Genomic DNA, 23,698 nt, shown 5'->3' on the forward strand with positions numbered 1-23,698 from the left:
GGACCAACCTGCTCCTCCTGCAGATAACACTGTTGTTTGGCTCATGTGCGCGCCAAACTGCTCAGATCATTATGCAATGGATTGAGTCTTTGTCTTCCTCTGACAAAACTGAAATGATTGCATGGTGTCTTGGTGAAATATGAGTATGAAATCAAAAATACAAAAGCCGCTGATGTGAATCTTGATGAAACACACAAGCATAATGGATTAAAAGTTATGTATCTCCAGTGATCAATTGTCTTAAGTTAAACATTTTGCTAGTTACAAAGCCTTTATAGACCCTTCCGGAAGTGATGTATTTAGAACAGCTTATGTAAACATTCTATCCCATTTATTTTACTGAGGCAACAAATAAACATATACATCTTATAACTCTAAGGGCCCACACTTTTCTGCAAAGTATCCATTACAGTGTATGGGGCCCTCATTGTACGTTATATTCCTCTAATTTGTGTGTTTGACAAATGTTTCCATCCCCCCTCTCATAATGGTTCAGTCCATGCTGCTGCGTCGGCTCTTGAGCTGTCGAACTTGCGCTAGAGAGAGGCGAACTGACAGAGGAGAGCGGGACAATGTGCATTTTTGGTGCTTTGTTTCACTAAAACAAGAGACATCGAGTTGGTATTTGAAAAAATTAAAACATGTAAGGTTCAAAAATGTCACGTAGCCGCTTTTCAAAACTAAAAACACGTAAACAACCATCTGCTGCTTGTTATGTCACTACGAAGAGGCGGGGCTTATCAGTTCTGCAGTGTTGAACAGGAAGTAAATGGACCTGTTTCTATCACTAAGCCGTTTTAGATCAATATTACGGTAAATACGGTTTACAACGAACACAATGCCAAATTATTTTCTCCTTTTTTATAGTTCAATACTAAGTACCTGGGATGAAAAAAAAAAGCATAATATGTCTCCTTTAACAAACATATACATCTTTTAATCTTGCCACCTCTTGACTAACATTCCTTACAATCTCTTTTCAGTTCTTTTACCATTCCTCCTAAATCATTAAACCTTTACAACCTTTCAACCTTCTCCGTATCCCTTTCACTACAAGCAAAACACTCAATAGTAGTAATAGTAAGGGCACAAAGGCTGTGTCTAAATGCGTGCTTGGCTGCTCTCACACACACACACACGCACAAACGACGCAGACACACAGCGCACACAGCCCTTGTTTAAACTGACGCGAGCGCTGTCACGACATCCGACCAGTCCTATTTGTTCTACAGAAGCCTTGGCGTGAGAGAGCAGGGTCACCCCACTGGCTCTCATGCAAATCCATTCAATACATACACACATACACACACGGCTAATAGATACGCAGAAAGAGAGAGGGAGGGGGAGAGCCAAAGTAAGGAGGAGGACAGTAAAGGAACAAAGAACAAAAGAACAGAGGAGCGGACCTGAGGAGAAGGGAAAGGAGAGTGGTCTGATTTGATAATGTGATCCTGGTCATGAGGGAGCTGCCAGCAGGAAGTCAGCTGGTTCGAAAGGGGAATCCCGCAAGTGCTGTATGGGAACAAGGAAGTATTGGGCTGGAATACATGATTTTACAATACACATAGATTGAATGAGGAACAGGAGGTGGGTGGAGGAGATGAGTAACTGATATAAAGAGGTAATGTGAGACAGGGATTTTATATTACTTTTGCATAACGTTAGCAATGAAGTCAATTTGAATAAAAAGAAAAGAAAAATGAAATGAAGTCACTTTGGAAGTTACTATATTTGGAAACTGGAAGTGTACAATCTGGGATAGCCATCAGCCAGCAAACAGAAAACACAAAACAGATACTGCAGAATAGCTTAGACATAACGGTTTCACTGTCACAAATTCAATGGGTGTATTGTTAAGTTATATGTTGCACAAGAGAATATAGTATGTTTTGTGTATTGATATACTGATGGAAGACTTGATTTCCTGCCTTGTTAATGCTCACGTCAGCTGTCTGTTCCTGTCCTTTTTTTGCCTTCAACCACCAGATTTATCCTTCTGTTTCTTCATCATGTTGCTAATATCCTTATTCAATCTGTAAATGTACGTATCAAACTTACTTGTCTGTGTCTGAATATGTTTATCCTGTCTGCTGGATCTATTTTGGATCGTCACGCAATACAATGGGAATGAAACGCCCCCTTTTCAGCTTTGGTGAGTTGGCTGTGAGTGAGTACAGGCCAATGAGACACAATAATGATAATTACAGGATTACTCATTTGTATTATGAAATCAATCTTTATGAGACTACTGGTTCTTCTGCGGTTCAGTGAAAATCAAATAAAAACAATGAGGAAATATTATGTTGGGTACATTATTGGTCATATTGATGGATTGGTTACAAAAGTGTTTTTTTCTTTTTGTAAATATGTAGCCTGTTTTTACAAAATCATTTACAATTCTTTCTATTTTCATTATTTTATCGTCCAAGAAGGATCCTTTCCAAAAGGAAGTAGAAATCTGGAAATGTTTTTTAGAGTGAAAAAAACTTCTTTTGCTATTTTGTAAATCTGTTCTTCTCTTGTGAATTCATGTTACAATAGATTACAAAATATATTTCCAACAACACTTACAACTTGTGTTCCAGTGACTTTATCACCTGGTCATTCCAGGAGACCGCACTTCTCTGGGCCACTCCTCATTCCATTTGGCAAAGGCTAAAGTGTTGGGTCAGCAGGGCAATGGGTGAGGTTAGGAAAAGGTTTACTTCCATCACTCCAGATCCAAATATCTAGCACTAACAACTCCATTCTGCTAACCCCAATGATTGGAACGAGGAGCAAAAAACTTTGAAGCTCTGTACTTTGATCCCTTCAAGTCATCCTTAATTCATCTTGTTTCTGATGATTGCAGTAAGTGGCTCTGCGGTCAGGCAATCAAGGCAAGTGATTGACCACTAAAATCTAAAATTACTGTGTGTCACAACTATATTTGCTATTCGGACAAATTATACTATCTAAATAATCCCGTTTTCCCCTCACTTCTGCTGCTGAAGCTTGGCTGGGAGTCACGGTGTCTTTTAGTGGCCTCTACAGGCAAATGAGCAGTACTGCATGGGAAGCTTGGTTCTTCTTCTCCTGTGGCAGCTCAGTATGTGGCCTGTTCATGCTCCGCTCTCTAACATGAGCTTTTAGAGCCAGAGCAGACAACAGCTTCTTTTAGAGCTCTGCACAGAGCTGTGCTCTGAGGACCACACAGCCTCAAACCCATGGATCTGAGCTCAAACCACGCTGAATAAACCTCTGTGAGAATCAAGGACGTTTGCAGGTTTTGCCCTGACTGAGCATGTGCAGAGGAGAAGTGAAGCAACAGCAGCGCCAAGTTTCAGACTTAAAAACTATCTTTTAGAAACAAGTCTGTGTTTGTAGCTCAGGCTCTGTTCACATTCCTAATGATTAGATGTTAGTTAGAAATACAGAAAGTATTTTAACAACATAGAATGCTAATCGTTACATAGAACGTGGAATGAATGAATTGATAGGTGAAATGAGCCTGGTGTGGACGTTTAGCTTAGTAGGATAGGTCTCGCTTTTGCATGTCATTTTTTTTTTATTTCTATATATTTTTTCACTTAGGCAAATGTTATTCACTAAATATTGATGACCACCATAAATCTGCATTGCTCATCCATAAAAGTCACTGCACGTTACTGCTCTTTCATCCCCTTTTTGCTTTTTGTAAATGGTCAAATGCACATAAGAATTCATGTTTTGAATTGTGTGTCCTGGTTGTTTATTGTAATTTTAAATGAGCATTATTCATCAACCTACTTATTAATCGACCTTTGTACTTTGGCTACCAGACCTACCGGGATAATTAATGGTTTAAAAAATGTCCAATTATTTTCACTTGTGGATAAATAACCCTTGTTTAAGTTTAGTTATTTCACCTATTCCCATCTCAAATGAACAAGACATTTATTGAATAACAACACGACTCATGAATAATCATGAATAACACCACGACTCCAGCTCGGCAGACATAAACCTGCGTTGGAGGCTGTGAGACTTGTCCCCCGTAACCTAACCCAATTTCCCAAATATGTCATGACATCATTAGCCATTCCCAAAAAAGAATAGAATAGTAGTGTGTGTATACCTCTCTCCCTCCTCTTAAAGCCCTCCCACCCTTTCACGCTCTTCCTCTCTCCCGCTCTCCACGCTGCATGCTTCATTATACACTTGCCCACAAAGCAAAGCATAGCGTGCCGGAAACTGAGTCAATAGATGCCAAAGTCTGTCCCTGAAGGCTGGCTGGCCCTCAAACAGCGAGTGCACCTTCCCAAATTAGGTTAATTTGTCATTGCCACAGAGGCTGCTTGGAACACTGTCAGGCAAGATTCCGGATATGAGCCCCGAATAGGCTTATCTTCAATAAAGCAGATAAATGATTCATGTTAATTAATGTTAAGAGTGAGTAAGGGAAAAGCATTATGATTTGTAACTATAAAACTACTGCATACGTTTTATGGGCAATTCTGAGCCAGCACAAGACCAAACTTAAAGTACATATGGTCCTGTTTTTCTAATTTTGCTGAGATAGACCCTGTGGTAAATATTTATCATCTTTCTGTAGCAGTCAATTTTCAGTTTGCCAAGAAAAAATATTAAATACAAGTTGAAAATAACAGGAAGTAGTGCTTAGTTTTCAAACAGAATCCCTCTGTGATGTCATCAGCAACGTTCCATCCAAAATGCAGAGACAATTTATGCGTAATTGTCAGTTTAAGCAATCCTAAACAGGCGTTATCAGGAATTGTTATTTTCTAATATTCTAACATTGTTTTTGAGTTTTGACACACCTGCTGCTCATGTCTAACCAGGAAGTAACATTATAAACATCATTAAAATGGCGAAAACAAGGCCAGTCGTCACATTATAGCGAATTGTATATTCTAACCTATCATATGCATTTGTAGTTTTTTGGTTCTCTATTATACTTTAGTGATGTTTTAATGTTACTTTTAAATAATTTTAGGTTAGTCTAGCAGCTAAGGAATTATAGATGAAAGAAATGTATTCATTTAATTGTTGAAGGAAAAGAAAAAAGTCTTGAAGATGTATATTTATTAATTACTTTTTCCCCCATTGATTTCTTTTTTATGTAGTTTTAGGCTGTTACTGGTTTTAATGTTTTAGGACTAGTAAAATCAAATACAGCAGTTATTATATATTCTTTTATTGTTTTGTCTGGGTAGCTCTTTGGTAACGTGTTCATTTATAAAATGTGCTATAATGTGGATTTGGATTTGACAAATGACAAATTCAACCTTTTGTCCAAGCTCGATTCACGCCTCTCTGTGAGATGTGTTTAAGCTCATATTGAAATCACTCACATCCAAACTTAGCCACTGTTGCTATGGTGGAGTTATTTACGGACATGAGTACATTGCTTTTTGTGTCGTGCGCGGAAGTAAGAAAGCACGGTGGGAGGAAAGGACATGTGTGGGAGATCCATTTGCATGAGCCTGTCTGTATGATAAAGTGACATATCCAGAAATATGCATCGTATCAGAAGTGAAATCACTCCATGTTCCTCTTGTCTCTGCGTGCGCCAGTGAGTGGGAGAGAGAGCGTGGGCTGTGTACTTTAGGCGCTCAGCCAAACACAAATGAGAGTAATGATATCATATAAAAGACATAAAAAGTGTCAGTTCAAACATCTATTACCATGGAATGATTGTTCGTGTAAAAGCCCCCTTTGGGAATGTCAGGCCATGATGTCACATTAGTTTTAAGACAATGAGTAAAATGCTGAAGCATCTATTTCAAATAAAGCAGGATTTTCATTATTTGACTCATTTACAGTTCACAAATGCAGTATTATTCTATTATTATTCTATTTAAATTTGACTGCAGTAGTGTTGGCCTATTATAAACTAGAATGGTATTTTCCCCCCAAATATTTTCAAAGAGCCAAGGTAAGTAATATCAAATAAGTGAATACAGGAAAATAGATCATTTGAATACTGTAAATGCAAGAAATGGGAAACAAGAGATAAGAAGAACAGGTTACAATATTATATTTTACTTCTGATATATTTATAGCTTACTAAATTGTAAACCAATGCTGTTTTTCAAATATGGAGTGGTGCAAACAATAACACTACTGGAGGCTTTATATGTGCACGAGTAAACGTTTGCAATTCATACATATGTAGGGGGGAAAAAGTGTACATTTTCACATTTTACCATTTTTTTCTAATGCAGTACACAAACCTCTCAGTAGGTGATGTCATAGCATGTAGTGCTACGTCGTAGCTATAGCAACAGCTAACAACATGCTCCTGCAGGCCTGCCCCGGGGAGAAGAGGAACCTTTAGAATACTGTACTTGGTGTGGATCTAATGCCTGTTTCCTTCACGTTCATGAAAAAGACTATGGGTGAGTAAAGGTTATATTTTTAGAACTTCTTAACACATGCGTGGAAATGTAAGGCTAAGTTAGCTAACTCCACTACAAATGCACAGATTTGTTAAAAGTGCTCAAACTTTAGCCCACTCTAACTATTTGCTTTATGACAATTTAGCTTGCAAGCTCCCTTTTACGTTCAAACATCGTTTTGTTTGAAGTGTTAAGTGCACTGCTTGAATTATTGTGTCTGCCACAGACTAAACTAACTTTAATTTTATAGTCCTATAAAGAGATGTGCCTGGGTGCGCCAACCATTTATTTGGCTAACTAGCTAGCCAAACCTAAGCTAATGAAACAAAAGTACAATTTTGTCATTATTACAAACAGCTCTTTTACGTAACTGTAAGTGCAATGCCAAGTTCTGTTTGTGTAGTAGTTATTAGCCTGTTAGCACACACACACACACACACACACAGGACCGTTATATCTGCATGACTCCTTGTCTCTATCTGTCTCTCTGTCTCACTCTGTCCCACTGTCTCTCTGTCCCTCTGTCTCTCTGTCTTGCTCTGTCTCGCTCTGTCTAGCTCTGTCCCTCTGTCTCGCTCTGTCTCTCTGTCCCTTTGTCTCTCTGCCGTGTGTGTTTTCCTCACGCTGCACTCGTTGGAACAGCTTGCCTGACATTAGACTGATTAATAGTTGAATCAGGGCAGAAGTGGACAAAGACACAGGGGACGCTTTGACATGCAAAAACCTCTCTCTGTCTGACATCACTTTGTTCTGTAATATCGATTTAGGAAAATGTCAGTATGCAAATCAAAATAAAAAGAAATATTGAGTTATTATATCTGATTAGGAGTCCTGAAGGGAGATGTAATAGTGCATAATCATAATAGTCTTGTTAATATGTTGTTGTCTTTAGACAATAGTAGGGCTGTAGTGTCTAATAATCTCTTGATCAACATTTATATTAATCGACTAATCATTTATTATCAGATTTTATTTGGACCACAGCAGAAAGGGGAAGTTTGTTTGAGATTTGGGAGTTAATTTTGAGTAGTTTAATATGCCGTTTTACAGATAAATACACTGTGTTTTAACTGATTTTCTGTATTCTCATTTGTGTGTGAACTCCTGGTACTTTTCATAAATATACTTGTTAATTTTGAGAATTTTTACCATCTTTTTCATCGATAAATTGCTTGTTTTGAGTTTACTTTTATTTGCCCTACAATAGACTTTTCAACACAGAATAATTGTAGTTTTTAGCTTTTTCTTATTTTCTGTTATTTTCTGTTACTATGTGGCCTTCTATAGTTCTGCTGAAGATCATTCTATAACGGATTAGGAAAGGTCACATTTTGACCTTTTTATGTGAGATATTTTACTATTGATACTAGTTTTATTATTGAGTTGTATTTGATGGTTGATACTTTTGACTACGTATTAGAATATCAATGGAGATGTCACGCAGTATTAGAGCGCAATCAAAGTATCTCAAAGACTGCAATTATTTAAGTCCTTAACAAACAGCAAAATATCCTGTTATTTTCCGTGCAAAACCTGCCAGCTTTAGATGTTACAGTTCATATTTCAGTCTTCTCTTAAATATCAATGCTCCTGAATGTGTTTAAGATGTGAACTTTGAACAGAAAATTCAAACAAATTCAAATTCCCCCCCAAAAAATGGCAGAAAAATCTACATTTTCTTTATTTTTTGGTGACATACAATTGTACATCTGGATGAAAGTATTTCACATGTTTCTCATTTATTGGTTTGTTCTCATGTTATAATACAAAATGAATCACCTTAACACTCAAATTTGACCCAACAATACCTACCTGCCTTTTATTATCAGTTGTCCCCCGTCTTCTCTCACTCAAGGTCCCGAGGTCATTTGAATCCATCCACGCAGACACCCACGGACCCTCCGAAAGACCTGACCTGCGCCCTCACAGTTAGCCAGGGAAATTCAAACCGAGGTCAAGCGCTGCCAGGACTTATTTTTTTCTCCATCCCGGCGCTAATGGCGAGCTAATAGATAAATGCTCCATGTTTTGGCTCGCTGCCCTGTCCTCCTCAAACCGCCTCACCGACTAAAATGGAAATTGCTTTGCGACTTTTAAACTGACCACAGGCACCGGGGTCAAACAACACATAAGGGTTCGTTCCTCTCATTTGATGGTAATTGCAGAAAGTGCTTGATGAAAAGTTGCTGCTGCTGCTGCTGTTGCTTGGGCCCCGGAGGTTTTGGAAGCTTAACGTACGGGAAGTCTGAGCTGCAAAATGCCATCATCTAAAGTATATAGGCTTAGAATCCATAAGCTTTCCTGATTAATCTATTGAATTGAGTGTTGCGCAAATGGGTTTAATATGGCCCACGTCACGCTAACGGATTTGCATTCACCTCGCAAGGCCATTACTTACGTGTTTTTTTCCCCCCCAGGTAGTTTTCCAAGCGCGGACAAAGACCGACATCGCATGACTTTCTTTTAAAGGTTACAGGCCATGTGGTGTAAATGAAGGCAGCAAACCGCATTGGAGACAGAATAAGACAGCCAAACGCACCATTAACTTACAGGTGGAGGCAGCGCGCCAAGCTGTGCAGTAATGAGCCAGCCAGGGAAAAGACAAGCCCCTAAACATGCTGTAAACACACAGGATGTAGCTGGATTTTATGAGGATGGAGATTATGCTTTTAAATATGACATTTGAGTTGATAATTATAAGTGGAAACAGAGTCAGGGGTTCGCTCACTGCGGCATTAATACACAAATATCTTAATCCCAATAGTGAAGGCCACTGTTGAGCTTTTACTACCAAATATGTCTTATACACCTTGTGTAAAGAGTATACGGTGTCTGTCTTGCTGTTGTGGCAAATAACGGATATTTGCCTATATTGTTGAATTGAAAAAAAAAATTATCAGCAAGGCCTAAAATTTGAGTTAAATTTACAAATGAAAGATGACAAATTATAACAAAATGAGTTTGCTTGGATGTAATATAATTTGTTTAACTTTTTATGTTGATTGTTACTATAATTAGAAAAGTTTTTTACTTGAGGTAGTTGGCGTAGTATCAGTGCCGTTCATCATACAATTACTATGTGATATTGTGTCATTGTTTTTTACCCCAGTACACATATTGTAAAGGCAGATTTTAGGGTGAAAATGAGACCGCTGTGTGTGGTCTGCATCTAATTATACTTGAGAGATTTTGTCCTCAAGGCGAATACGCTGTCAGCAAACTTCTGCTTGGAATGTATTAGAAATGGGAGGGGTAACTTTGGATTGCTGCAAAGAGTTTAAAATTAACTAGTTCTGTTTTTGACATTTTTAAGCCAGTAAAAATCCCCTTTAATGGTGGTTCTGTGCAGTATTTGGACTTTTGATATTAGAAGTAGTTGTAGTTATTAATTTACTCTTTATTAGCATAACGTAGTGACTTTTAAAATACAATTTGAATTTGAGTTTTTCGAGTAATTAATGATGGCAGCTGTACTTTACACAGTTCTACTATAGTCACAAAATAGCTAGAGATTGACCTATATGTTTTTTCTATGACCGACACCCATAGTTTAAAACCCAGAGCTGCCAATGGATGATATTTTATGGGCCAATTTCCCCCCCAAAAATATGACTTGAAATGACTACAAATGCAGTTACTATCTAAACAGTGTTCTGTGCTGCATAATGCAAGTATAATAAGGACAAATATTATCAATAAAAAATGATCTACAACCGTGTGTCACTACCATCTCATACGGGAGCAGTGTAGCCACATTTTGTGCTGTTTATCTTTCATTTTAAGCAGTTGGTCAACCCAAACTAAACACTGAATTATGCTGGACATTCAAGCCGATATGCTAGAGTGCAAATATGGGTCTGATAGCTCTAATATGTATGTATATATATATCTCTCATGTCGTTTGCTTGTGGTTCAGTTGTGCTAGCTTGACTTGCTTGACTGCTTTTGTACTAGAAGTCTATTTGAATCACAGTGTGCTGCCTTTTACCACTCTTCTAAAAGCGGTTGCTAATCAATTGCATGTCAGTGTGAAAGCTTTGGTTGTTATTCCCAATAAAATACGCAGTTAGAGTTTTGTTGAAAAGAAGAAAGAGGACATGTTTTTAAATGATTTGATGTAGCTTATTATAAATCTCAAAGAACATATGAAGTCATGTTGTGGCGATCTTGTTTCTAGGCGACGAGCAACGACCTTTGGAGGCATCTGATGAAGCGGAGGAAATGAAGGTGTCTCTTCACAGCACTCCCCGCCCACTGCCTGACGCCATCAAGAAGGTGGGCAGCATCCGAAATAGCCACACTGGGAATACATTTCATTTCAAGACTAAGGCTAATGCATGCTGGGAAATTGTTCTTACGGTGTGAGTGTGCAAATGCCAAGTTGAAGAGTAGAATTGTGATACAACCAGTGGTGGAAAGTAACGGGGAAGAGGTAAGTACAAAAGTATAAATACAGTACATTTTTTTTTAGCTGTATCTGTACTTTACTTATGTAGATTTTACAGTGGATACTTTTTACTTTTACTTCACTGCATTTAAGAGCAGGTATCTGTACTTTCTAATTCATTACATTTTTGGACCGAAACCTAGAAGTAAGTCTAGCAAGTTCCTTCAGTGTACAATACAAAATGACGACAGAGAAAGACTGTGTTCAAGCTCAGAAGAGACGGAAATCTGTGGAGACGAGAGATGCAATGCGATCCGGCTGTTGCGTGCTTCTGCACAAGGTTTGATGGTAGGCAGCGTCTTGGAAACATTAAAAAAAAGGGACCAACAGTTGCTTGAGTTTTCAAATCGGCGAAAAATCCTCTATTATTCCTTCAAGTAACTGAGTACTTCTTCCACCACTGAACATAACAATCTCTTGGATCTGATTTGATATTACACCTTTTGTCCCTCGAGCTCACTGTAATGAAGAGGCACATGCCTGCTCCAACTGCAGCGCGTCCACATTTGATATTCTGATTAGCACATTAGCTGCAGCATGTATTCCATATGCCACAGTAATCCATATGATGCAAGGACGGGCCGCGACACTGCGTCTTCTTTTAATCTTCCATCTGCTCCGCGTGTGGAGCTGCAGGAGTCACGTAGGAAGAGCCTGGTCTGTGTCAGGTGGTCTTTACATTACCATATGACGCGCCATATGTCGCAGATATGAATTCAACTGCCTCTTTGTGGTAGAACAAACGTGCCAAATACACACGTTAGCAGTCATAGGGTAGTACCACTTTGAATGCTTTGTCACAGTAAGCGTTACGTGTTTCTTACAAATGTGGGGGTGAAATATTGACTGTGGAGCTCGGGATCGAAAAAATCCAATTTCAAAAAACAATTGTTATTAGGAAAATGTGTACAGTAAACTTGAGCAGCTGGGTCACTACTGGTAAAAACATTTATCACACTATAGTTTCAGAATGCGTTTTACTGTTTTAATAGGGCTGCCGAATAATACCAAAAAAACATCACAAGAACCGGGATTTGGCTCATAACACATACTTCTATACTGTCGAAAATTACAAGTAGAAAAAAATATACTGAATATAATTTATCAGTTTTGTGACATTGTACTTTAAACATTTTGAGGGGCAGAGCAAGTACACATATAATTCTGGTGTAAATTAAATATATTTTTGATAACAACATTTCTGTAATTGATTAAAGCAACAATTGAAATCCCAATTATACATTAAATTAATTAAACAGTCCTAGTATTGCAAATGTTCACATTTTAACATTAGGCTAACTGAAAACTCTATATTCTCTTATATTGTTATAACATTGGGATGAATATAATAATGAATCAAGCCAAGACAAAGAGTTACAAGCCGTTATTAAACTGTGTGTGAGTTTGTATTTGCAGAATGACAGCTTAACTGTAAAGCGCCGTCTGCCGGGGGCCTCTTGTGTCCTTGAAAACTCAACTGTGAAAATACCAGTTCTTTGTATTTCACTCTACTTTACCCAGTGTCACTAGGGCAACCATTAATCCTCAGATATGACATATTGAGCCGTATAATAATACCGTATAATATTATGAATGTCATGACTTGTTTTTAAAGTGTGCTTAGATTATGACACTCAAAGGGCAGCACAAGATGAACCTGCACTTACTGTATAGGGCGGGGATGTTTCTAAATGTAAAAGAAACAAAAAATGAAGTAGGTTTTCTCATGATAATTTAATGTGGTATTTAACTTGTTATGCTTCCTCTCCCGACATCTTATCTCTTTCATTATTAGTGTTTTAGGTGAATGGAGTTAATGTGTCTTCGAATGTTACCGTTCCCAATTACCTGCTCTTACTTCCCTTACTTTGCAATTGTGAGGAAAATATGCTGCAATTATATGCGTGGAATTATATTGCAATATTCCACATTAAATTTAGCCCCAAAAGCAAATAATGAACGAGACGATATGGCCCAGCCCTATCGTGAAGGTATGGTGATGAATCATTGCGTCACCGTTTTTTGTTTTGTTATTCAGTTTGTTTCAGAAGTCATTTACACCAGATGCCCTTCCAACCCTAAATGTGACTGCCATGGGCCATTAAGCATGTTGCCAGGGGGGCACTATAACGGCACGCGTCACCACTCTTTTCCCTGTGCGTCGTCTTCTGAATGATGCATCTAATTTGTTTTACAACCTCTTTCATTGTGTCTGTTTATGATTTGTCACAAAGGGCATGTGGTTGCCACGGCAAATCAGCAGCCAACAAGGGACTGAAAGAGGATTGTCTAACATTTTGCCATTATCCCATCTGCCTCCTCCTGCCCCGCGCTGCCGTTTGACTGGGCCTGTAAACCAGAGGATGTTCTGAGCTTAGCCCCCTGCTGGGAACACATAACATTTATTGAAACGGGCTTAGGCGCAGAGAGCAGAGCAAGTGCAAGGCTCTGGGCAGTGCCATGTGTAGCAGAGTAGTCATTGTGGTTGTAACTAACGCAGGCATTTAAGTGCTGTTAATCCCGGTGTGCAGGGAGAGCGCTGGCACCACTCTTTAATGGTGGGCTGCTGGGAGGAGAGCTCTGTGGTAACTCTCTCTCAACATGCTCCCACCCACACGGGCACAACAGGCACGTCCAGGTGTTTACGAGGAGTGCACTTGAACACGCAGACGACTTTTAGAGGCTGTTTGTAATGTGGTTTCCAGTCTAAAAAAGAACAAAATGTGCAGCAATGTTGTCTTGTGAGTTGGAGAAAAAAGTAGGACTTTTGCGTAGCTTGTTTAGGGGTGTGCTGTCATTAGCAGTGGGTGATTAAGTTGTCAAATGTGCAGTTAGAAGTTGTCAAGCCTTTGTTATGGAATGCTACTTTATTGGGTTACTAAATAAAGCAAGTATTTATTGTCACAAAATAAAATGGAAAAAGCATTTAAATTGAGTTAAATTGATTACGAAACCTTCAGTTTAGTAATCTTTAGCTTCAGCTTTGCTCTATCAACTCTCTCTCTGATTGGTCAGATTGGGGTGCTCGTGCAGTGGAGTATTGCTGCACATGTTCAGTGGCTGGACAGTCACTGGACTAGAACTGTAATCAGGCCATAAGAGTTAGGTCCGACAGGCCCGACAGAATTCAACCTGAACGTGACAAGTACAATTTGACTGCGAGCTTTTAAAGGCCTGAACCCGTTCACAGCCCGACATTATTCAAATGCGTGCGCAGCAAACAACACACTGCTATATTTACTTTAAAATTAGGCCCGAACCGGCGAATATCTTCAGCTTTATACTGGACGTACCTAGCCAAGGACTTAAAGTAATTTGGAAAAATGGCTTTTGACGTTGACATTTCCATCAATCGGTGATGTGTTGTTAAAGAATATACTATTAATGCTCAAGCTTGACAGATTTCCTGTCATTTACAGAGTGAGTGTGGATTCTTGGCCCAAGCCTGATGAAACCTGCACAGTTCGTGTTCAGTGTCTGCACCTGTGACTGTCCCTCCGCTGCCACACATGGAGCTGTCCCTGCGTGCTGAGATCAACCACTGACGTGGTGTTCTGCTTTTCTCAAGTTGATAAAGTGGTCAACTGCGTGATGGGAGGGTAAAAGACATGTGAAGGAAAGTGTGTGGCGCTTGCAGAGGGATTCTCTTTTTTGACAAAAATGGCCTCCTTAACTCCTTTCACAGGTCGGCTCCGCCTCTACTGTTTCCATGGCTCTGGGCTCATTATAGTACAAGCTGCTGTCTATGACTATCATTTTAATCAGGCCAATTTCCTTAAAAACTTTGCCTTTGAATATACGTTCTACAATTCTTCGGTAGTATAATATTGCAGTATGAGAAATCATCCTTCTTTGATAGTGTTTACCTTATTGTCCAATAATATTTAGATTTTTTTCTCTATCCAAAGTCCGCTCTATAACTGATAAAATACACCAAATACAAAACATTTGAAATTTTGGTTGAGGACCCTCAGACCCCCCTTTCAGGAGTTAAGGTTAGGGTTCATTCTCACCACATTAGCTAAATCTACTTAGCCCTCATGGCTCTCGACAAAGTAGACTGTATTCCATTTGTGTCATTTAGATCAGGCTGATTTCCTCAGAAACAGTCTTCTAAATGTCTCCTAAAATATACAAATGTTTCTGTTTGAAAAAGTGGCATTTATTTTGTAGGTTTAGATGCCCTTTATGACATTTTCATTCATATATCCTCACAAAGGACTATTATCCTACTTCTCTGCCCCCCACTCTACGATATTAACTACATTTTACAAGTCACCATTTAATTTTGAGCCTACCCAATTTTAGCCCAGTATAAAACTCACCTTTTCCTTCCTAAACTTGTCATGTTCTTTTGCACTTGGCAGACTTTTCTTTGTCAGAATTGTCAAAGTGACTTCCAAGCTGCTTTCTCTTGGTGCTATCACGGTGTTCTGGGGGCACGAGTTGTTATGAGCGCTGCACCACGGCTCTGAGCAGCCCCTGTTCTCTGCGAGGTCGATCCTGCCTTTTCTCTCCACACTTGTGCCAGAGTCCGACACACAGCGTAACGGGACGAGATGTACACCACCCAGAGAGAGACAAAGGCGGGGGGAGGGCCCGCTAACTTCTCTACTGTTGGGCTTTGTAAAGAACGGCTGGCGAAAACACTGTGTAACGGCACAAGATGTTCACTCCGCAGACAATTACAGAGTCCCTTCATGTTTTGTGCATTATTTGTTACATTTCAAGATGGATTGCAACAATGTCGTCTGATACAGAATATAGAGCTATTCCTTTTTGTCAATATTGCCCACCCCTGCATGCTACAAATTGATTTGTTCTCAGAAGGAAAGAACTATCCGATTGTGTCCTTGGTGATTTCCTGCTCTGTACTTGGCTCTTATTTGATGACAAGAAGATAAAGCCATTGCTAGCTTTTTGTTTGACTGTTCACACTTGCAATCGCTTCTTTTATGTCACAGGGAGGTGCGGAAAGCTTTACTAATCCAACAACTCCAAAAATGATGATTTGTTTTTTCCTCTCCATACATAGTTTCCTTATGTAAATCTGGAAAGACAGAGTTTGGACCTTTGTGACCCGGTGCTAGAGGGCCGCATACACATAGACATATTGTTGTTTGTCCGAAGAACATGCTCTGAATCTGTACTCTTTGTTCTTCTTGCAGGATATTGAATTAGGAAAAATAAGTCTTGATACTAAGCAGGAGATCAGTGAGTTTTAAAGCTGGACTGCCTCAGAGCTGTGCCGCACTGCCCTCTGTGTGCTGCTGAAAACCAAACTGTCGTGAAATACAGTAGGTTTATGAATAAGAGGATGTGATTTCTGGAGAATACAGTATTTCTCACATATTCACAAACAAATAATTCTGTTTTCTATTGTCTCTAACTACCGTAAGCAAATCTTTACAAAGCAGACAAACACACATAGCAATTTGTTTCTCAATTGCAAATTATAAGATGATGAGCGGTGACTTTCTGGTTGAATAATCAATCAAAATCAAACTGAAATGACAAGCTGAATGTCTGCAGTTGACAAATCACAACGGCGGTAGTAATTTCCTCTATAGACGTGTTCAGAAATGTACCAGATTCTTTTATTAGTTAAGTATTTCAATATTACACTTCTAAAACCGATACTGTCTATTCAAATTATGCTTCTGTCGAAAAATGTGACACTCTTCATTCTGAAATGTGTGGCCATCAGGTGAATGTTTTTCTGGCGCTCCGACTGAGAGACCTCTGGGAGATTATCGTGCAATATTGTCACAGCGGTGTCTGCAGCCCGGTAATACAAAGTGACAATGGAGCATGATAATCCAGGGGTCAGAGCAGGGTCATTGATGCTTTTGTTCAAATGTGACCACATCCCAGCCCATGCAACAGTTATTTTTGTAATAAAATAAAACAGAAGACACACCTCCACCAAAGCATTCGCCCTGTCTCGCAATGCCAGGATAAATGCTTTATCTAAACAGCAATCATTGAATTCAGATGAACAATAAATGAAAAGGGATTATCTGTGTGGGTACTTGACATGGCATTACTTAAAATCACTTAATAGATATAGTTTTCTTCCTCCAAATGTCAACTAAGTTTTAGAGTAAAAAAACAAAACAAAACTTAAATGCCCTGTGGTGTAACTGTAACGCTTTTCTTCCAACAATTCTAGACTGAGTCACAGTTAATAAAGGTGTGGTTAAAGATAAGTACAGTATATTCTTTACTGAAATTAGAGGTTTATTTCTTCTTAAAATCTAAAGAAGATGAACAACCAAACATTGAATACCATAATCCAAAGAATGTCCTGCAGTGTGACATGAAAAATCATTAAATACACAAAAAACAGATGGAGGCTAAAGCATTTATGCACCAGGACGAGCTTTGCGGTTAGAGATACAAGTCAGAAGAACTGTTCTATTCTACATTTTTGTAAAATACAACTTTTCTGAAAAAACTTTGAATGTGCACCAGTTTTATAACTTGGTGTGTGACACTTTTATTTTCTAAGGAAAATACTGTGGAAAATACCATTGTGGACATATTGAATAATTTATGTGTGAGCACTTATACCCATGATGATGTCATGCTTGTGAAAAGCTCATTTTTTAATATTACTTTTGGATCTTGCATGTCACTGCAGGACAGACACACCCAATTGTTGACTTGATTTTAGGTTTTGGATTAAAATTACCACTTTAATTCTCATATTTTTGGCACTAAAATTAAAACTGCATTTGTGCAATGTATGTCAATGTTTATTATCAACCTATTTCTAATTCCAACCTAATCTGCAGGAGACATATAAATACTCTTATTCTTAATGCAAACAGCAAGTAACAGCCGAGTTTTTACAAATCTTACTAACATCAACTCTATAACAAGGCGGAAAAATCATTGTCTTATAGTGAAAATAATAGCTGCCGTTAACAGCACTGGTTTAATCTTTTCCATTAGTACCTACTTGGCTCTGCTCTACTCCTAGTAATCCTACATAATTAAAACTCTAATTCATTTTGGCTAATACATCAGTTCTGCGTGCTTTGCTTTTATCGTACAGCAGCTGATTCTGACGCAAACCTTATGAATAGGTGTTTTTTGGTGTCTTGGTTCTGCTGCAGCGCTGGGCTCCACAAGCAGCTTCACTTGTTTTCTCTTGCTCTGGAGGTTAAATGAGGTTGGATTTGCCTACGCTCCACTGACTGTCATCGACTCGGGCATTATGCTGTCAAAGTCTGGCTCCTTCAACTTTAGTCACTACAGACAGACAGCTGGACATGCAAGTATTGACCATAGTACATTATACTATCTGACTCTGAGGCTAGGCTAGATAGATTACGTAGTGCAATAAATAATACATAGGCTAAAGACAAACAAACTTATGCTTGCTGATGGTTGGATTTTTTTTTCATATTTAACCTTGTAGGTGTGGCCACAAAACAAACATTTCAAAAGCGACACTTCAATACCATGATAATAGTCATTTCAAACATTACAATGTCTTTTTCAATATAACATTTTTGTTGTTTTTTTTATATTGCATATATAACAAAAATATTCTAAAACTATTTTGGAAAGTACAAAATGAATAATGTTTGTGTATAAACCACACTCAAAGCTTTGATCCTTTTAGTAATGATTAGATTAAATATTGGGTATCTTTTTTGCCAATATAAGCCAGTCTTGGATAGAAGTAGTGGATATTCTGCATGTTTGGACAGTAAATCATGTGTTCACTCCAGCCACTAAACAATACCCACACGTACTGTACGTGTTTGCAACGCCCTGAGAGCGTTCCCCTGGTAGGACTGGGCCTTGTCGTGCCGGCCCCTCGTTGTGTGTGCTGATGTGTGATCTGCAGGGCTTTAGCACGAGCACATGTGTTGTCTGCTCACTCTCATTAATGTCCCAGACTACACTCCCCTCCTGTCCACTGTCCACTGTCCACTGTCCCGCTCTTACCTCACAGTCAATTAGAAAACACTCAGTCATCAATTACATCTGCACAAGGGCTTTCAAATGAGGGAATGAGCACCATGTTGGGAATGAGTGCAATATCGATATTAATAGGATGTTTTAATCTACTTTTTGACACAATAATTTCAGCTTTAACTTCTATTCAAACGAAAATATGCAGTACATGCTTTAATCTATTCGTCAAACTGAGTCAAAAATACAAACAGACTAGGAAATCTGCACTTTTAAGCATTTTTCTATTTAAAAACAGTACATTTCTGTCAGTTTCTGTTGGTTTTTAGTGATTTAGTTTGTTGCGATTTAGATTATTGCTATATATATATATATATATACACATATATTAAACAACTACTGTAATGCTTTTGATATAATATTTATTTTAAAAAGTATGCTCAATTAGGAGTGGGCGATAGTGATACAATTGAAAATGTGATGTCAAAGTTTCTTTGAAGTGCAGAAATATCACCTTATTCCCTAATTTAAACGTTTACACCATCACTTTCAATATAAATTATATACTCGATATTAAAACTTTGAAAATCTTCAAAACAACCTTAACTATAGTGTGTACATTTTGATGTATTGTCCGTCTCCATGCTTGCTCTATAATTAAATTAATTGAAATGTAAAGTGTACTAATGTGGCTATATTAAGAAGTTTAATACCAGGAAATGAATATCTTTATTTTCTCTTTTGCATTCAATCAATGGCAATATTCAAATAATACATAAGGAATGTGCTAAAGTATAGTAATAAACATGAATGGACCAGAATTAATCAAAGAAGTGCAGAAGTATTGCTTCCTTGGTTGGGAGATAATACTAATACTTTTTTAATTTAAATTTAAATTTAATTTTCTACACAATATACTCGATATTGACATTTGTCTAATCTCCGAAACAACAAATCCACTATTATATGTTGTTCGATATATCTCTTTAGTCTCAATGTATTTTCATTTCTCTGGGTATTTAGTTTCTCCTGATATTTAGCGACACACCCCAACTGTGGTTTTGTCTTTGTTTTACCTTCACCCAGACTGACATTAGCACAACTGAATGTCTAATCCCTTAATAAGCTCACTGGCCAATTGATTAGTTACACTTTGTCCCTAACAAAGTACACCTAGTACTGCCAGGCCCATCTGCTCCGAGGGTCTGTGTGTTCTCAAATGGCATTTTGCATAAACGGCAAAGTTCAGATTTAGAGTGGTTATTTGACTACTGCAATAATGAGCTCTCATACATTTGGTACATTTAGGTTATGTTTATAAATGTGTTCATGTGGAGGCAAAAACGTCAACTGAAATGTTTGTTTAGAATGCAATCATACTGTAACAAAATGTTCCATCTATTTTTTTAATTTTTAATTTTCAAATCTGTTGCTATTAGAGATAAGATAATCAGTTAATCAATTATTAAGGTCACAACTTTACCGTAAGTACTTGAAAATAACAATCATGAGAATTGTTGGCACCAAAAATGAGTGAAAAATGAATTAAATTTATACTCTAAAATACACTTCACTAAAAAGCCAAACTACATGTAAAGTACTTTTTAATCCGGCTGTGTATATGACAATATCATTACTTCTTCATTCAGAAAGTTTGATTTCATAATGTTATAGAATGATGAGAAAGCAAATTAAGGAATAAGCATGAAAAATCTTAAAATCGTGATGTTTAAAAAGCAAAAAATATAATAGTCAGAAATGTTTGATTTCAACCTCCCTGGTTACTTTATGTGACTAGGTGTACTGGCTCATCACTTCAACAATATTTTATTAGTCGTTGGAATTCACAATCATCCTTCAGCAAACAACATATTCGAGCAGTTAATAATATAGTTTTTGCTCAATTGTTAATGCTCATGGATGTGTTAACAACGTGCAATCGAGCGCCAAAAGATATCACCATCAAATCAAAATCAGAATGACAAAATCGCAGACTGCATTGTTTTGAATAATGTAATTTCCTTTGCAAACAACACAATATCCTGTCACCAATGTAAGCTGCAAACCCTGTAGTTAAGATGTTCTGAAATACATGTGATTCACGGATTAGTTCTGTTTTTGTCAAATATTCATGCTCTTTTGGACGAGTATAAACTGTGTACTTTTAGAACAGAATTGTAAGTGCTCTTCAGTGAAATCACAATTAGACATTTTGCCAAAATTGTTCAGCCTTAACCATAGAAAGAAACACAATTATATATATTTTCCAGTTGTTTTTGTGTCTGGTTCCGTGCCGTACCATGCCGTGCAGCTGGAGCATGGGAGGTGATGCGTGGCTGAACCCCGGGCGAGGCAGCCATAGGTGATTCTTTCCCTGCCACTGCCCTTTCCCCTCTTCCACGCACACACTGAGGAAGGTAGGAGGGCGGCCAGCAGTCGGGAAGAGGTACGTCAACACAGATAGGTGGAGGACCATTCAGGCGACAGACATGCAATCCTCCATTGTGGTCCACTCGCTCGGATGTTGCATTATTCAACATGGATCGCATGGATTTAGACAGGTGTAAGCACATTTCACAAGTGTTCTACCAAAGGGTGGTAAGTTCATATTCCTCCAAGATATCGTTCCATCTGTTTTATATATTTTAAATGTATGGGTTTCAGCTTCATTTTGAGGACTTTTTTCACTCTCCAAAAAACTAATATTGCAACAATCACAATTTCTCATAATTTTGAAACCCATGGATAGTCCTACATTTTTAACTGTATGAGGCTCTGTAGAGGTTGAATATCATATTAGCCTAAATTATTATAATTAAAAGACATTTTATAGGCTGCAAGATGAATTGCAATCTAATCAAAATTGCAATTTGAGTTAACGCAATTAGGAAAACACTGTACTAAGTGAAATTTCCACCACAAACAGTGCGGAAAAAACCCGAAAACCTTCAAACTCATCTGTTTTGATCTGAACTATCTTGAATTATGTTCTGAAATACTTGCACGCCTAATTTTCATTAGTTTGTCAGTTCATGGGCTTATTTCAGTATTTTTAATTAATTTTTCCTGGACAAAAATGTTTTCAAATGTTTAAACTGTAACTTTGATTTGAAACATAATTGCAAATCTAATCGTAATCACAATATAATATAAAAGAAGATTCACAAGTAGATATTTTTCCCAAACAAAGCATTCCTACAAAAAATTATAGAACATGTAACCTATAATGAAATATTTGTATTTTAATATTTCCATGTCCAATTCTGTTGGCTTATAACAGAATGATTGGCAGAAATTTAACTTATGTTCAGAAATTAAAAAAATATATATATAAATTCATATTTTAAATAAAAGGGCAATACATAATCTCACATTCATTCCCGGTCACCTCACACACCCTCCATTCTTCTCGTTCTTTGTCTGCTGGGATCTCGCTCCGGCACAATAAAATCATGTGCGATTCATGTCCTCGTGTGACTGTACATTATGTCCAGTAGGCCTATGCCCATGATCTGTCTATGCCCCCCTCCCCCCTTTACCCATGTGTACCCCTTCTCCCCCACTTTTGCATCACTTCCTCTTCATATCCCCTGTGACCGTCTGTGACCCTCCCCCAATTTACCTCCCCAAAATGTCCTGCTCCCGCTCAATACATCCAGCTTTTACTAACCAACGGAAATGCATTCACTCCCTTGGAGTGCCTGACACAAACATCCTCCGTCCTGTGCCTATCGCAGACGGCACAGTAGCAGCCGTCATGTGATGTGGATAAGTGGAATCTCTGGTGTTGGCTCGCGCTACACTGAGCACCACAGGGGGGCTTTATGGTCGCAAAAATCAACAAAGCCACTGTCACGAATGCCGTCGCTCCTCCTCTCACTGTCTCTCTCTCTTTTGCATTCATACACATGCAAATATTAAAACTATATTACAAACTAAAGCACATTGGGGAAAAAACAAAACATAGCTCTCAAACAAAGCCCCAAATCCACATGCACGCACTTGCTAAAGCGGCAAAGGCTGTCTGGTTTTGACACGCGATGACGCATGCGCAGCTGGACGGCGAACTCGGCACGCTCGCACACAGATGATCCAGGGCCAAAATAAAGAATATTGGAACTTGAAGGGGGAGAATTTGTGGAAAAACAAAGATAAGTCCCTTAACTACTTAATCCGTTCCTAAATGCTGTGTGATTCCAGGGACGTGGGCAAAAGAGCCAGCGGAGGAGATAAACTGAGCATTTTGGAGATTGAAAGAGTGATGTGAGTGATGAGTGATGTGGACATGTGAAACATGTCATACCTGTTATATCACTTGACTAAACACAAAGTTCATCATAGAAATAAAAGAGAACTTAAAATCTTATTTCGTTAAGTAAAAATAAACAGGATTATTTTCCACTCCGGTCTTGTACTTTCAATCACCAATCCCAAATATTTATTGTCTTGATGATGATGATATTCAAACAGCAATATTTATTAAAAAAAATTAAGAAAAAAAAATTGTGATGTATAAAACCAATTATCCCCGATGTTTTTACAAACACAATCAAATGCACACTACACAAATAAATACATTATAATTTAAACCAAAACAGTTAATACAGTTATTTTAAGCCGTATATTTCAAAAGTGACAACTAAACCTACTTTGTAGAAGCTTTATTGGAAACCATTGAACCATTACCAGACAGTAACCTCACTTGACCTCTTTTTTCCTCGTTCCAACATTAATATATTCCTGATAAAGAACTTAATAATATCTGTACAGGACCTTATCTCGATCAGTGTGACAAACTGTGGACTGGTTGTTTGCCTGGGTCCAGTAAATGAAGTTTTGTCCCTCGCCTCTAGTGAAAAGCTGACAGAACTCGTGATGTGACGTTGGGATGTGCATGCAAATTTGGAGCTACAAAAGAAGGCCGGGCGTAACGTGTGACCTT

The 23,698-nt window shown here is 38.1% G+C and overlaps 1 protein-coding gene across 1 annotated transcript in view; it reads left to right on the forward strand.

Annotated features, from left to right (window-relative positions):
- lekr1 (Leucine-, glutamate- and lysine-rich protein 1) overlaps window positions 1–23,698 on the forward strand; it is a 150,129-nt gene that overhangs the window by 14,442 nt on the left and 111,989 nt on the right. The window contains exon 4 of the mRNA XM_072459552.1: window positions 10,558–10,655. Coding sequence (XP_072315653.1) covers window positions 10,558–10,655 — 98 coding nt within the window. The remainder of the gene's footprint in view (window positions 1–10,557; window positions 10,656–23,698) is intronic.

The sequence above is a fragment of the Eucyclogobius newberryi genome, unplaced genomic scaffold (genome assembly GCF_026437365.1).
Source record: "Eucyclogobius newberryi isolate DKJ021-1_F unplaced genomic scaffold, fEucNew1.0.hap1 SCAF_10, whole genome shotgun sequence".
Taxonomy (NCBI): Eukaryota; Metazoa; Chordata; class Actinopteri; order Gobiiformes; family Gobiidae; genus Eucyclogobius; species Eucyclogobius newberryi.